At 36.6% G+C, this 16,803-nt stretch overlaps 1 protein-coding gene across 1 annotated transcript in view; it reads right to left on the bottom strand.

Moving 5' to 3' along the window:
- Window positions 1-9,749: 9,749 nt before the first annotated feature.
- efna3b (ephrin-A3b) overlaps window positions 9,750-16,803 on the bottom strand; it is a gene marked incomplete at both ends in the record, with an annotated part of 60,235 nt that continues 53,181 nt past the window's right edge. Inside the window, one exon of the mRNA XM_079241338.1 lies at window positions 9,750-9,868. Within this exon, the coding sequence (XP_079097464.1) occupies window positions 9,750-9,868 (119 nt within the window). The remainder of the gene's footprint in view (window positions 9,869-16,803) is intronic.

Genomic DNA, 16,803 nt, shown 5'->3' on the forward strand with positions numbered 1-16,803 from the left:
ATATATATATATATACACACATGTGTATATATACATATATATATATATACATGTGTATATATACATATATATATATATACATGTGTATATATACATGTGTATATATACATGTGTATATATATATATATATATATATATATATATATATATATATATATATATATATATATATATATATATATATATATATGCTACAATCAAAATCATCATATATATATATGTGTGTATATATAGCAAACGTAAGATGATTCCCTGCTTTAACACACCTGCCTGAAACAGTGTTGATCGCAATCTGTCAAGGAGTTCCACTTTATTTAAATGAGGTACGTTGGAGCAGGGAAGCAATTAAAACCTACAGTCGGGTCCTTGATGACTGAACTGGACCTCAGTAGCTTAGATGAACACATTATGTGTCCTGGATGAAAATACTCTTTGTGGTGCTTGATATAAAAAGGTCTGGTAGAGCTTAATTTATGTTAGCTTAAAGTCTCATTTTGTTATGACCGTGCTATAATATGATGAAACTTGAATTATGTAGTGCAAACACCCAAGTGAGATTCTTTCTGCGTGGTCAAATTGTTGAATTGATTGTTGATTTAGATTCTGTGTTTTGGTTTCTTTTTTTTTGTTGTTGTTGTTTTTCTTTTGCTCTTTTTAAAAATTCTTTTTATTTTTATTTTTTTTTTCGTACTTATCCACAATGACATTTGTTTATATGGAAATGGTTAAGATTCAGTGGAGCTGTATGAATGGATGGAGGTGTTTGCCTCTGTTTAGTGTGGTATTAGTCTAGGAGTTTCATTACTTGTATGGTAAACTGTGCTGACACCTGCATACAGCATTGTGTTGATGACTTAAAACTGGCCTTACAAGTTACTGTCGTCATCAGGAAGACAAAAACTTAGAGTTAAGACTAGACACAATCACTCCGGAAATCTTATGGCAGATAATCTGGTGATTAGAGGATATGAAAAGAGAGCAAGGCGATTTAGTGGTACAAATCCAGGCCCACTGATCTGAATAATCAATTAGCTCTAAATGTATTAAGTCAAACCAATACCTTGTCTGACCCCAAACACAAATTGCAAGACATACTAGCCACAGCCAAGTTCACACAAGTTCACCAACAATGAGAAACATGCTGTTGTTACATTGGCCCATGTAAAAAAAACAAACAAACAAACAAAAAAAAAACCCCAGTTAAATATAATAAATAAATATAATTAAATATCGTTCAGTAAACAACTATGTATTCTGCGTTCAATACCTGATAAACCATGCCACGAACAGCCAAACAACTGGATACATTCACTCTGAAATCTAAAAGGTTTTTCCTTTTTTTTTTAACTTGAGTGTATGTGTGAGCTTTTGCTTGAGGTAAAGTACATGTGCATTTTATTAGATGTGCATGTCAGATAGCAAAACAGCATAAATATAACTATCCCATTTGTTGGGGCTGTGCAGATGCTGTCTGAGAAACACAAGATTACAGCTAAACTTAGAGAGAGGGGTATGTGTTGAGAGGTTGAGAGGAAGCCCAGGCTGTGACTAAGACTGATAGGGGGCAACTGACAGCATCAGAGCAGCCGTTTGGAGGGAGGATGATAGAAAAGGGGGAGGCACAAAAATGCGTTTTGAAAGATGAGTCAGGGAGAGAAAAATGTACATATATGGAATACTATAAGATAAACAAATGAGCATTTGTAGCATTTAGTTTCATCTAAATGTTCCAAAGCTTTAGGCACAACAGGAATTCTGTCTATGGTAGGAAATGCATTTCTACTCTGTATATAAACAGTGACAGAAAGATGCTTTTGGAGTGTGTGTGTCAGTCAGTATATATCTATAAAAATAGGATAATATGTAATTAAACCTGTTAGATATTTATGTGAAAAACTATGTAGGCTTTATTTGCAAGGCCAGTTTACTGTCTTATTAAATAAATAACTGCTTGAGAGAAGTAGAATTTGTTTTGTATTCACACCTCTGAACAACCAACTTTAACAAAACAGAATTTTATTAGAGATGAAAGATCATGTTGTGTTACTCTTCTGTCATTTTGAATGAACCATTATAAGTTTGATAATTTTATTTAATTTTGTAATTTCTTTTTTCACTATCAGTGCAGAAGAAATCCTTATTCTAACTAGATTCCACATAAAAAGAAAACAAACATGCAAATCACTTCTTTTTACTAAGTTTTCCGGCTTTGTTGCATATGCAACACAACCTTTTTTCATCTTGACAACTTGCTTAAAAACTGAAGTAAACTTACATTTATTTGACAGAAGGCTTTATATGCTCAGTTTCAAAAGCCTTATCAGACATTTGTTTTCTCAAAGGTTACAAGTGGTTTACACTTTGAGGTAAGCCCTCTGGTCATGTCATGTGGTCTTGTGAGAGGTCTTGACCGCTAAAGATTTGAGGAAGGATCCTACAATCATCTAATTCAACTGTCTTCTCTAGTCTTTAAATTTACTTTTTACTTTCCATCAAGTTTCATCAAAGTCTCTTTGAACCACAGAATGAAAGTCTCCTGGAAAAGCTGCTAAATACTAAATTAACTCTTGGTGTCAACCACAGACACACAAAGCAACATGATATTGACCAAACTTGACTATAAAACTAATATTCAGTAAAAAAAAAGAAATGGCCTAATTGTCCATGTGAGGCTGTGAAACTGAGGGCGCTATGCAACAGAATCTCTGTACTTCTTATGTGATTAATGCAGGAATCAAATTAAAACAGCCTGAGGCCAGGATTTATTTAGCAACAATTACTGTTGATTATTGAAATGCATATTAATTGTAGACAATGTAGACAAGCAGAATTGTGAAATAACGGGCCAATTAAATTGTTCTTGTAACCTTATCTGAAAAAAAAAAAAAAAGATTATTTGTTGTAAATTAAAGTAGACTGTATTACCTATTTTTTTGTTTTTTCTATACTTTATTTTTGCAAAATCCCTTTTAAAGTAAGAACGAATGTTTCACAACTGTTCTATTCTTTATTTTTTAGACATTTTCAGATGTTTCTCCATTTGACTTCATAAAATAATTAAGTGAATACTCTCAAGGACTGCTGAGGAGCTGCTCCTTGTTTGGGAACAATGAAGGGAAAATTTCTCTTTAAGCTGTTACATCATACACCTGATTCTCATCATCACATTGCTTTGAGGAAGTAGGCAACTGACATTGGTTTCAAGTGCCCCAACGTGACATCAGTGACTCAACAAGCCTTGCCTTCTGGATAGGTTCTGGAGAGATGCCGCATCACTTTGAATATACAAACACACACACACATTTAATGTGGGCACATATCACATGCTTCATGCTCTTCATGCATGTTGACGCAGCCACCCATATGTTCTGTGCAAAGCCTAGAAATGAGGCTTACACTAATCATACACCGGGGCACGTTCTAACAAGAAAAAGCAGGTGGACATAAGGTGCTTGAGTTGGATGGCTCCCCTGGCCTCATATCTCCACAGTCACAAGGCTCAACACCTGACTGGAAGAACATGGAGAGCAGGGTGTGTCAACAGGGGATCATCTGTTAATGACGTATTGGAAGCTTTATTTGGGTGGTTGTAGGTGGATAGACACATTTTTATACAAATAGCATGTTTTATTCCATAGTATTCACCTTTTTTCCTGCAGACATCATTCAGGTTATTACTAAGATAAAAAGTCTAAAAGAAAGTGTTCTTTTAAAGTGGCAACAAATGTGACCTAACAGATGAGCGTAGAAGTAATCAAACCTTCTGTTTCAAAACTGGATTAATAAAACTGGCTGGTGCTTGTGCATACAGCGGGACTGAGTCACTGAACTTTCAAATTTTACTGCTAGTATATATGATGAACATGCAAATATTAAAGTAACATACAATAAACCTGCGATCTATTGGGCTCCTCAACAAAAGGGCTATTCACAAATAGCAATTTTATTATCAAAGTTATACCAAACTGGACTGTCTTAAATTCAACTTGATTTAAAGTAATAAACAAATTGACTGAATTTGATTAAATTAGATTTGAACTAAAATTGCCTACTTCCTGTCTAAAGTGGTTCTAAGATTACTTTTTTGTTCTTTACGTTATCTTCAATTAGTTTGTAGCCAACCAAGACATTAAAGTTACCTTTTTTTTTTTTTTTTTTTAGTATTGTTCATGTTGTTATTTAGATTTCATTGTGTAAAATAATTGTGATGTCTGATTTCTCACAGAAGAACAAAAGATTCTGAGTGTATTTTAAACATCGGCATAGGCTAACAATCAGCACCTCCATATTTACAAGTCTGCCCATGCATAACATTGTTTTCTCTGTGCAAACACAATCAGGAGTGCATGCTTTTTCTTCTAAGTCTGGCTCATTGTGATAAATGGATGCTGCAAGAAAAGCTTCTTTCAAGTCTGTGACTGGAGGACCTTAAGTTTACAAAGTTGTTTGAAACTTTAGATGGGTAGCTATTCCACAGTTTTTCCCTGCTAGTATGTGAGAATGAAAATCCTTAGCCTCTACTTCTGCTTTTCTACCTTTCAGGGGCTATAACAAATCCTTTCTCACAATTGTGCCGTCTGCAATATGTACAAAAATAAACGGTTATATCATAAGAATTGGATAAATCTGCACATTTAATCTAGCAACTCTGGTTACACAATGGTCATCGTGGCTTTAACGGATTTACATATTCTGATGGAAGGATTAAAAATCATGGCATGAGAGAGCAGCACCTCTGCTGTTCATTCATGTCAAAGTTGCGACTTAATAGTGACACCATGTGGTCAGTGTTTGGTACTGTAAAACAAATTTCTAAGACCTACTGCATTTGCGTTGGAAAAAGCCGCTTTTTCTCCCCCTAAATACTTTTTTTTCCTTTTTGTAAAATGTGGAGATGAGGCTCATTTAATACAAGTCAACAGTAGAGGACCAGACAAGGAGAATTTTTTGCCAAGATGAACAAATTCTTATTAATAAAATTAATGTCTCTCTTTGCAATTCTGCTATTTTAATTGTTAATGTTCAGTATAAAACATCTGACAAAATGCCTCTTTCAAAAAGAAAAGACATATCTTTATGGGAAAAGATCAGCTGGATTGTTAATTTTAACAACATCGAGTTTGATCACCTCTCATGATCCTTTTTCTTCTTTACGTCAGCTTATCACACTCATGGTGAATTTGTTGGCAAAAAATGTTTGGTTTTTTTTTTAAAATTGTAACAGGTTCATGAAAATGTTGTCTCACTATACCAGTACCTTTAAAGATGCAATAGCATACTCTGTATTAGAGATGCTGGCTTTTGGTCCGATAAGCAGGATGGTCCATCGTCTCTTTTACCCGGAGAATGGTGGTATGCCTTTGATACTTAGTTGAAGATACAATCATGAGTCTTGCTTTAATGTTTAACAATACAGTTTCTCGGTTAAATACTTTAGAAAATAAAACTCATCAGACCATCAGAAAGTATTATACATGGCAAGATCTGTCCTTTACCTCGATATCTCCATGCATTTTGCACCTCACCTCTGTCTGCTGCCCTCTATCTGTCCATCTTCTGCTCCGTGCCGTTATATCAGTCGGAGGACTATATCTCCACCTGTATGACAAAGACCTGTTGCGTAAGATCACAATCAACCTTTCTGCACTCTGACATCAGAAGCAGCTTTATCCCACCATCAGACAGAGCATCGTCCAGACATATAGGTACACGCTGCTGGCATGTCCCATTGTCATTTAAATGTTAGGCTGGTGATTGAAGTGCTTATCACTCCTAATCGGAGCGTGTAAGGTATTACTGCTGACGGAGAGCACTGCCACACTAACTTTGATATGGAAAATCACATCTGTGCGCTCCAAAACAACATTATCTACAGAGGGCTGAATATACCAGGCAAAACCTTTCCTGCAACCTCTATCTGTTGTCTTGGATTAGCTCTATGCTTATTCCCATTTTTCATATCCTCAAAGACTGAAAGAGCAGGGAAGCTGATGGGGGGATGAGGGAAATAAAGAGGCAAAACACACAGTTTGTTAAAATTAACATTTGTAAGCTTATTATTTTGTTATCATGATCATTGTTATAACCTCTGCTATGGTTTGTTCAGTTTACAGTTTTATTTTCAAGTTCATTGTAAAGTCATTCCAGTCGAAGGTAAACATGATTGCAATTGTTGTTTCCAACACTAATAAATGCTTTTGTTGCTTTACCAGACAACAATTGGTCACACTTTCACACCCATGCACACATGAAAAGAACTAAGCTGGAGACTGATGCTCATTCATACACACACACACACACCCAAATGCTCAGTCACAGGAACTTGTGCACACAACCATGGAGTGGTTAACAGGAATGAGTTCTTGCTTTCTCTCCCCGACACACACACACACACTCACACACTCTTGCTCTCGTGTCTAAGTTTTTTAAGTGCAACTTCTTGAAGAGTGATTTACCCATTCACATTGCTCCTCTGCTGTAAAAGTCCACAACTTAACCCCATCTTGGCTACTTCCACAAGAGCCATATATACACCTGGGCTGGATCACACACTGTGTTGTATTTGTTTCTACAGGCACAATTTCTTGTCTGAGTGACAGTAATACATTTCTATAGATTTTGATTAACACAGAGGCTGTCAAAAGTGCTTGCAAGTTCTGGAAAAGACTTTTGGATAAAAACACTCCCCAACTTCATGCACAAAATTATGTAAAAACATTCTTTAGGTTATAATAATATCTTTTTCCCAGTGGCTCCAAGTTGTTTTAACAAAATCCTTACTGATTGTGTTTTGCAAAATGCAATTTTCTTTAAAAATTGCTCAATTGCAGAGAATTTTAAAAATTGTTCAGTTTCAGGACAATAATTGTCCATAACACTAATTAAGCACAAGAATAAAACTGCTTAATACACTAAAACTTTGAGGCATGGGATGTGAGACGTAAGATGTTGGTGAACACGGCACCTGTAGGTTGCACGGTGGAGCTTTTATAAATCAGATTGAGTGTGGACCATCCAGCAGATACTCTTCTGGATATAAAGGGGTATGTCAGAATGTGTTAGCCAGCAGGGGCATTCTGCTGCCGTCATGGAGTGAGGCTGCCATGGGGTGAGTTGTCTTCAGTAAAATGATACATACCAAAGAAGAATCAATACTAGTAACAGATCCTGCACTTTCCGAGCAGAACAATGCACTTCAATGAGAAGATAAGTGCTACTTGGTGTTTTAAATGGTGTAGTTGATTAGTGTGCATACGTTGGAAGACATTGATTTGTCTTAAAATGTTACTCCATCACCTTCATCATGTGCTCAAAAAAAGAAAGGGATACTTTGTTCTGAATCCAATATTATAATGTCACTGTAGAATGCCCTCTGTTAGACCAGCAAAAACATGATTTATTATACAAAGTGTCTTTTGAAAAATATATCATGGGTCTTGATTAATAGACATTTTCTTGGTGATATCACTAGTGTTTATAATTTATAGATAAAATAAGCCACATTGCACAAATTCTTTAGTAACAGAGCAACAGGATGACTTATGACTAATTTTATATGTAAGATAATTGTTGGAGTGTCCCTTTAAGGAGATAAAAGAGTGATCCAAAAGTCAGTTTAAATAAAAAAAATCTCTACATGATATCCTGAAAGTAGAATATGTGTAGAAACTGAATGCAGCCCAAGTTTATATAGAGCTCAACCTGCCCTCTTTTCTATCGTTCAAACCCGTCTTCCCCTTCAATATAACCAATTACATACCACAGCAAGATCAACAAAATAGCAAGAAAACAAGAAAATAAAGAAAACATTCACAATAAAGAAATATAAAAAAAAACTGAGCTTCAAGTTTATAAAAACACATCACATTTCATCTCGGCAATTTTCAAGAAACTGGAATTCCATTCTCTGTCTGTTGTGACATTTACACGAGTACTTGAACGTCTCACATGCCGGTGGGTGAGGCGTTGAGTGATCTTTTCAGCCAATCATCGACACGCAATCCATCCTCCTAATTATTTTAATCTAAATCACTTTCATCATTAGCTAGTATGGTAAGCCATGCCCTACTAGAGTCCATTATTGGCAAGGTGGGGTAACCATGGTGAATAAGGTGCTAGTTGCTATGGAAATGCTATTCTGAAGCAACTGACTGGTACAATTGTTTGCATTTTGAATTGCTGTTCCTCCCCACCAAAGCTGTTGCTTACATGTAGAACTTGTTTCTTAAGCCGTGTCATTTTTTCATTTTTCTTTTCTTTTTTTTTTAATTTTTGCATTTTCATACTTATGAGATGTATAGTATGTGGATCTATTTTCAGGCTGTTAGTACTATTTAGCATGTTTCCTCTCACTGTGGATCCAATACAAGCGACGCACTCAGACATTCAACATTCAGACGAACGCAAACATTCAAACAGTAACAAAAACTGCTTACATGTGGCATCTGACATATGAGTTTACAGATAATGGGGCTGGTAGAGCATGCTGCTAAACCAACACAAACTGGTGGGGAACTTGTTATCGGACCTATTCATAGATGATTGTGTGAGTGACTGTCCCCGCTTATGTGTCCCTCCGTTGTCGTCCTCCTCCTCCTCCTCCCGTCTGAACAGTCCGTTGTGAGGAGGGTAGTATTGCTGAGTGTATCCATGGCTGCTCCGTAGCCATCATGTGCTTTGTTAACCTCGGAAATGACAGAAAACCAACCAAGTATTTAAATGGACAAGACAAAAAGTGACAGGGCAACCCATAATCAAACCTTTGCAATTTCTATAAATGGCACATAAAAACTCCTTGTCCATTGAATTTTTGTTTTGTTTTTTCTTCCACAAAAAGATATTTTAGTGAATCAGTCACCATTTAAATGCTATATATTTCTCTCCATCACCCCATCCAGGCCTCTTGCTTTATGCAGAGTGATGGTAAACATATAATGACACTGCAAAGTGGAGATGGCAACTAAAACACTGGTGTCTTGAGTTGGGGTGTTTTTGTGTATGAGCTATCAGCTACTTTGACTATTCTCCTACCCAAACCCAGCGTAAACTCATTTGATGGGTTCTTTTTTGTTTGTTTGTTTGTTTGTTTGTTTGTTTGTTTGTTTCCTCCGTGGACTGAGACAAGTTCCCAGCATCAAGATCAAGAAAAACCAGAACAACAAAAAGGCAATATCAGTTCAATTCAGCTGAAATCTATTTGATTCAGTTCATTTGAGTTCAGTTTAAGTCTTGGTGCAAGAAACTATGGCAACAAGCCCTAAGGAAGTCTTACAGCCAATCAGATCCAAGGGAAAGTCTTCAGATGGTTTTCAGTTGGGCGGTTGGACTTCTTTTTTATTATTTCAGCGCCATCTCTCCTGTTGTATAAATGCTTTGAGTGGTGAGTGTGATTCAACAAGCTCACCTCTTGGCCCGCTCATACACACACCAGACACACACAAGCAAGTGCACAAAAACCCAGTCACACTCAGGCTACAGCAGCTGCACAGGCTGACTTTGATGCGGCACACAGTTCAATCTGTGTAAGCAAGAGTGTAAAGGTCTTTTAGCACGCCCTCAAACACACAGATGTACAAACACACACTCACATGGTGATGCTTTAAAATGTAAAATTCAAATTTTCGCTCCTCTTCCCTACTGCTCTATCTACTGCTTTTCTCCTCCTGACCTACTCCCCACTTTTCCGCCCACTGGCAACGTACACCTTCCCAAGGCTAGTTGGCATGGTGACGCTGATGGGATGGCCATTGCTAGGATATGAAGAGAGCGGCCAGGAAGAGCATCGTCACGGTAAGGAGGAAGCGGTCCCTGGACGGGCTGCTTCCGCTGACGCTTTTCTCCAACTTGGGAACGAAAGGGTTAAATTCATCTGGAAAAAGGAAACACACACACGAAGCAAACCATGTATTAATGTTCTTTTATGACAACACTTGCAGATAATTCTTCTTTACTCTTAAACCTTTTGATGAAACTGTTATCAGAGTTTCTAAATATGGTGCAAACTTTTTTTTAAACACAAAAAAGCTTCAAATGAAAAAAAAAGGGCAGCTTTACTCCTACACCAATGGAAGCATAGCTACTCTGCACCAAAGACCACATCAGCAGTGCCGCAAGAGACCGCAGCTGCTATCAGACGGGCCTTATTGTTCTAATAAAGTGACACATTTCCATTTACACACACTTGCACACTTTAGACAGAAACACATTGTTCGTACTGTAATCCTCTCCGATCTCACGGCATGTGCACCTGGTAATAGTCTAAAAATAGTGCACGTTCTTTTGTTAAGGTCTGCGCACGAACTGTTGATGTCTAGTCATTGTACAAAAACATCACCAGACAGCTCCCTGCACGCCTGCACCTATGAGACACATGTGGAGCCAAACACACCCTCTGTAGTCACTTGATTAATGAGACTGGAGATGAGACAGAAGAACAATTTTCTGTCTGTACAGAAGTCAGTTGAGGCTGATTAGCACCTCTGTTTATGGTACAATGGCATCAACATAAAGTGGGGATATTGTCAGTGTTTCCCCTCGGTGCTGTGTCTATCTTCAGAATATTTGCAGCTGCCCTGTGGGTCAGACAGCAGAATAATGACTGGTTGACACCTGGTTTTAGAAGCAGCCTCCTCTGGTATGCCTCACTGGCCAGTCTAATGAGGTCTATGCAGCGGCGGCTCTCAGGTTAAACGCTTTGACCGCTCTGTAACCGAGCGTGCAGCTGAGAGGTCAGGACACCATGTTACTTCACTGTGTTTTTTTTTTGCTGCTGACTGACAGAGAGGAATGTCGTTTTCAAGACACAAACAGCAGACTGTGGAGAGAATCTCGCACAACTGGTTCTAAAACGTGTGCCATCTATGCCTCATTACACATCTACACACACACACACCTACACACACAATGCCTGTCACTAACTGGCACAGGTAACACATAATTATTGGCACACAAATTTGGAGAGATGTTTGTGCAGGGGCCATGTGACGCACGGTATGACCTTCTGGCATGTCGAGCCAAACAACCGTTAATGTGACTGTGTGCACAAGTCTGCGTGTGAGGATTTGATGCCAGACTTCAGCGCACAAACAACAGGCGAACATGAAGGTTTCACTATCACAGATTCTCATAAATATGAATATCACTTTGACAGAAAAAAGAAACACCAACTATGTTTATGAAATTATACATATTAAAATGAAGCATGTGTGCATGTTTCTTAAAATACACAGCATTTTTATAGAACAGTGTTTTTCAGTTAGCTTCACCTGCTCTATCATGGCAACTTCTGCAGCCATTTTATGGTACAAGAATTTAACACCTCCTTTGGTGAGTTGTATGAATGTTTGAGTGATCTAACATCTGGATTCACTATCTGCAAATTTTAAATAAAATAATTAAATAAATTACGCAGTCTTGGCAATAACTTTATTTGAGTTGTATTTAAAGTCCAGCATGGGTTAAGCTGTCAATATCCAGGTAAGTAAAGGAAAACTGCAAACTTTAGAGGAAAGTCGGGTGTGGTGTCGTAAAATAGCACTTGCATGTTTTTTGTTGCAACTCCCACTAGCGTTTGATGTCAAAATGGAAGCCAAATATATCTTTTAATTACAAAGAAATTTTGTCTGCACACAGCTTACCACACATTCCCTGCAGCGTTTTGGATTTTAGATGCGGGAAATGAAATCGACTGTGTGGTTCCTACAACCAAAGTGATGTTTCTGTTGTGTTCCCAGAAAAAAAATGGGCAAACTTGTTTTTGATTCATTTTCAAGATTTCTTTTAGCTAGACTAAGTACTGATAAGTGATAATTTTAAACTAAAGTATTGTGGGGTTGAAATATTCTCTAATGACATCTGGTATTAATCAGCTAATGCTTACTGACACATTTCCCAACGATCACTTTTGATGTTACAGCTTGAAGTTACAAAAAATATCTGGTCTTTCATTAACTCTATTCTTTTTCATTAAGTTTTTTTCTTTCATTTGACTGTGTTGCATTGACATCTACTATTAATCTGATTTAAAGCACATTAGGCAATTTAGTAGTTTGAAATGTTTTTAACCTAAATGCATAGACACCGTTTGTTGCATATTCTAATATTTGGTTGGACTGCCTTTGGGTTTGATGATGGCACACATTAGCTGGGACATTGTTTTGATAAACTTCTAAAATGTCACAACATTTATTTTCATCCAGGGTTGCATTAATTTTTCTCCCAGATCTCGTAATGATGATTGGAGAGTCTGGCCACTGCATAAAGCCCTCTACAGACTATTGCAAAGAGTCTCAATGGGGTTACTGACTGGACTCTGTGGTGGGAAATCCAAATGTAAAAATTATGTCTCATGCTCTTTAAATCCCTCTTTCACAGTTTCAGCCCAATGAATCCATACATTGTCTCTTTGAAATATGCCTTTGCCATCCAGGGAGAAAGAATCTATTGATGGAATAATGTTCAGTATATTCAAGTCAGCTGACCTCATTGTGTTGAATTCACCACAATTCCATTTTCTGTAAGCTCCACAGTCCAATCTTTATGTTCCCGAGCAAATTAAAGCATTTTCCCCCCATTTAGTCTCACAGATTAGTGAGATAAACATATTTTTTAAGCCTATACAGTTCAGTTCCAATGCCTTCAGTTTCTTCACATTAACCCCGTTGGAACGGCTTTTCCTTTAATTATTAAACATAAACCCAAGTTCCGCTGATTGTTTAGTGATTGAATTTTACCACATATTTAGGCGATCGTCCATCGAAATTGACACCAACATTATCATAGACATTTTTTCCCAACCAGATTTTCTTGCTTGAAGATTATGGTTCCCCACTATATTTCCAGTTCTTCATAATGTGTTAGATAGTTCTTAACCCAAAGTTTTAAGCAGCCCCTTAGATGCTGTCTTAGCTTGAGGGGTGTCAGTAATTTGACCTTTCTGAAACAGATCAACAAATTCTATTATATGTGTCTTCAGCTCAGGGTAAATAACTTGTTGCCAGCTGAAACACAACCATCCACATAGTCAATATCCTACGGGAGGCTTTTAACTATTAGATTAGATAAATCTAGGCAGGCTTTTTTTTTTCTTTTTTGGTCCGGCAGTGTAGTTTTCAGATACAAGACGATTATTCAAATATAACATAATGATTTTAACAAAAGTTTAAATGAAGTTGGTGAATCTTTATCAGACTGCTCTGCCACTTTTATCCTGGTGCTTTCAAAATACCTCAAACATAATTGTTCAGCTAAGAGGCATTTTCTACAATAAACCCGATTGAAGACAAAGGTTCAGATTTCACCACTAATGGCAGAGCCTGATCATCAGATTCTGTAACCTCCGCCAGCACGACGGGTAAATCAGTATCCTCCCACTGAAAGCCATCAGTAATCACATGGCTGTATGGGGAGAAGCTAGCACCATTCCATCTGCGTTGTAAATGAGATTTAAATTAAATCTAATACTACAGGCTGTATTCAGGAGGGAAACTCTGTTGAGCTATAGACATTGATTGAAAGGGGCAGCAACCAGGAAATAAACTGTGGGCAGTGGAGGGGAGAAAGAGACGGGAAGTACTCACTTAATCCTGCAACATGCAGCGCAGGTATACCTTTACACACAATAATCACACCGATTTGAACCAAGCAGTCTGTTGCCTTGTGTGAATGTGCTGATGTTAACTTGAATAACAGTAATTAAGACTATGATGTGATGAGTCTAATCAGTAGTCAGGGGGGAAGCTAACGAGGGAGGGGAACAGGAAGTCACACTGCATTTTTGTTATCAGTTCATTTCACGTCTCCCTGCTGATTTCTTCACTTTCTCTTGCAACACAGCGGCTGTCCTATTAATTTAATTGGTCACACAACAATACAGGTGAAAATGACCCTCAGGAGGTTGGGTAAGATGTGCTCTGTAAGATATTTACTAAATATCAGTAGTATTTTCATATTTTCCATTTTGAGATGTAAATTTTCATACTTTACTAATAAAGCTTTTTTATTCTTTCATAAAGAGCATCTTGTATTCACTGCATGCTTAAATACACTCCCAGTAGAAAAAAAAAAAAGGGAGCTCTTAAGATGTATGATCAGAATACACAACAAATTGTTTCTCAGAAGCAAAAAGAGAGATTGGGTCCCTAAGCTCTGTGCTGACAATGGGATAAATCTAATTAACACTATTAAAAAAAAAAAAAATAAAAAAATAAAAATAAAAATAATAATAATAATAATAATAATATTTTTTAAATATACATATATATATATATACACATATATATACACACATATATATATATATATATATACACATATATATATATATATATATATACACATATATATACACACATATATATATACACATATATATACACATATATATATACATATATATATATATATATATATATATATATATATATATATACATATATATACATATATATATATATATATATACATATATATATATATATATATATATATATATATATATATATATATATATATATATGATAGAGGAAAAACTCAATTTCACACATCAAAAGGTGAATAATCTGAGTCCAGGCAGCTTTCCCCTCCACTGCTTTGCTACTTTTCTGGGAGAAAAAATGGAAGATGGGAATTAGAGGGCAGGAGGATGAGAAGGGCAGGGAAAAAGAAGATGGAGGGAGAATGATTAAAGAATGATGTGAGGAAACAGTGTTACGTTCTGCAGTTATTTGCTTCAGCTTGGAGGAGTTTCCTTCAAGGCAATTAGAACAAACTGACAAACTGATTTATTACACGTACACAAACATGCACGTACGCATGCATGCACACACAAACAGGCGGATTAACAACAATGTGGCAGCATATTCTATGAGCTATTGTAGAGGACAGTGAAAGCTGCAGGTTGTGAAATAGTTGGCATCTTGTTATGCAAAGCTAGATGTTCATGTTGTTTTTCTGTTGCTGTGCTGTTGCCATAACAATGGCAATCAACCATATCCTGATGATAAGGGAAATGAGAGATGTTCCAAGATCCTCTCTTGTTTTGATTTACTGCTTTGCGACCCCCCCCCCCCCCCCCAGAATCACTGCCAGAATAAATATAGTTTCAGCAGAGACACATTTAGCACATTTAGTTCATATGATTTTCACAATTTTCATCGTAAAAGCTCAATCAGAGCAAAATGAAGACAAACAGGAAGAACTCCCAAAAAGATGTAGCAGAGACCTACCGGAAATCTGAAGGAGACTCATTTCTGAATGAATTTTTACACTTTTTGTGGTGCACTATTATGAAACTGTGTTCTTTGCTACTATGAGTGAAAGTGGCAGAAAATGTGTGAAATGAATATTCATGGACTTGTTTAGCAGGACCAGCAGCTTGCCAAGCCAGCTGGTGCTGTGAAGTTAAACTGTGCTGAATATAATATTTTTTTCTTAATTTCTTTTAAAGCACATTTCACTCTGTTTGGCCAGTTTTGATTTTGCATGGTCACTCTGCTATCTCACATTAATGACAGATTTGCTGACACACATTAAGGATAATTCCAGTTTAAAAAAAAGAAAAAAAAGAAACATGGCTAGAGCAGCTCATTACAACCGATTACTTTGGAGACATTCTACGGTTGTGCTATAAAAATACAAATGAGAAGACCAGCTCTAAGCCTTGGTAATAAAACTAGATCATTTTGTGCAGGAATATGCTACACTATGGACCACATTTTTACTGTTTTAAATGCTGTGCCTATTTTGTTTTAGCGCAACAATTTTGTATGTGTAAATGACTGAAAAAAGGGCTTGCACCAAGATGGATTATAATAGGAGTAGAAATCCAATTCATGCATCTGATCTCAGAGACAGATTAATACACAGCTTTAAAAACCTGGAGAGACACTTTTCTGTCTATACAGTTTCAGTCATGAATTTTCACAGTTTTATGCATCGGGCCGCTGACATGAAATCCCATTCATTACACCGGCTGTCCTATCAGTCTGGCTGAAGATAGTTAAGATTAAATTCAACATGACAGAAAGCTTTGCGGAGCCAAACACCTGGCAGAAATCTACTGATTAAAAGATGTTAAAGATGAGCAAGTAGTCAGTTATTTTATAGAAAAGGCCCGTTTTTTTTCCGGTAAAATCAGTCAATTTGTTTTCCTTCTTTGAGACCAGTCTTACTGCAGTTCATTTAAATGACTTTAATATGGTCATTTTCTTTAAATTAGCTTCAGCAAATTCACACTGTAAAAAAAATCATGGGAGCAACAAATTTGTATTGTTATTTATTTTAACCATTTAAGTATCACAGTATAAATGACAAGAAGTATTAGACATTGCAGGCAAAGCAGCAGAACATTAAGGTTTAAAATTGAATAAACAGACAGTATGATGCCATATTGCAAGTTTATGGATACATGAATATTTTTACATACTCAGGTGCTAAAAAAATACATTTTAATCAGTCAGTACATTGCAACAGCATATCTTGCTCCTCTTATCCAAAGTGCCCAAGTGTTACTGTCATTTCTTAAAGGAAGTGTAGAGCAGCTCAGCTTCTTTTGTTTCTTTTTCACTGTATAAAAACTAGCCAGCATTCATTTTACAAAACTGTTACAGGATAATGTGGATCTGTAAAGCAACGCAAAAACACCTGGCCTACATGAAGTTAGAAAGCAGAAGAAATTGTTTCATCGAGCTTTGCAACTGCGGACCTTTTATATACACGTTAAGCTATTTACACAACGGGAGTCATGGAAAACCATGAAGCACAAAACAACTTCTTTAAGTGAAAACAATAGGCTACAGTATGGAC

Source organism: Telmatherina bonti, assembly GCF_933228915.1.
Source record: "Telmatherina bonti genome assembly, chromosome: 5".
Classification (NCBI taxonomy): domain Eukaryota; kingdom Metazoa; phylum Chordata; class Actinopteri; order Atheriniformes; family Telmatherinidae; genus Telmatherina; species Telmatherina bonti.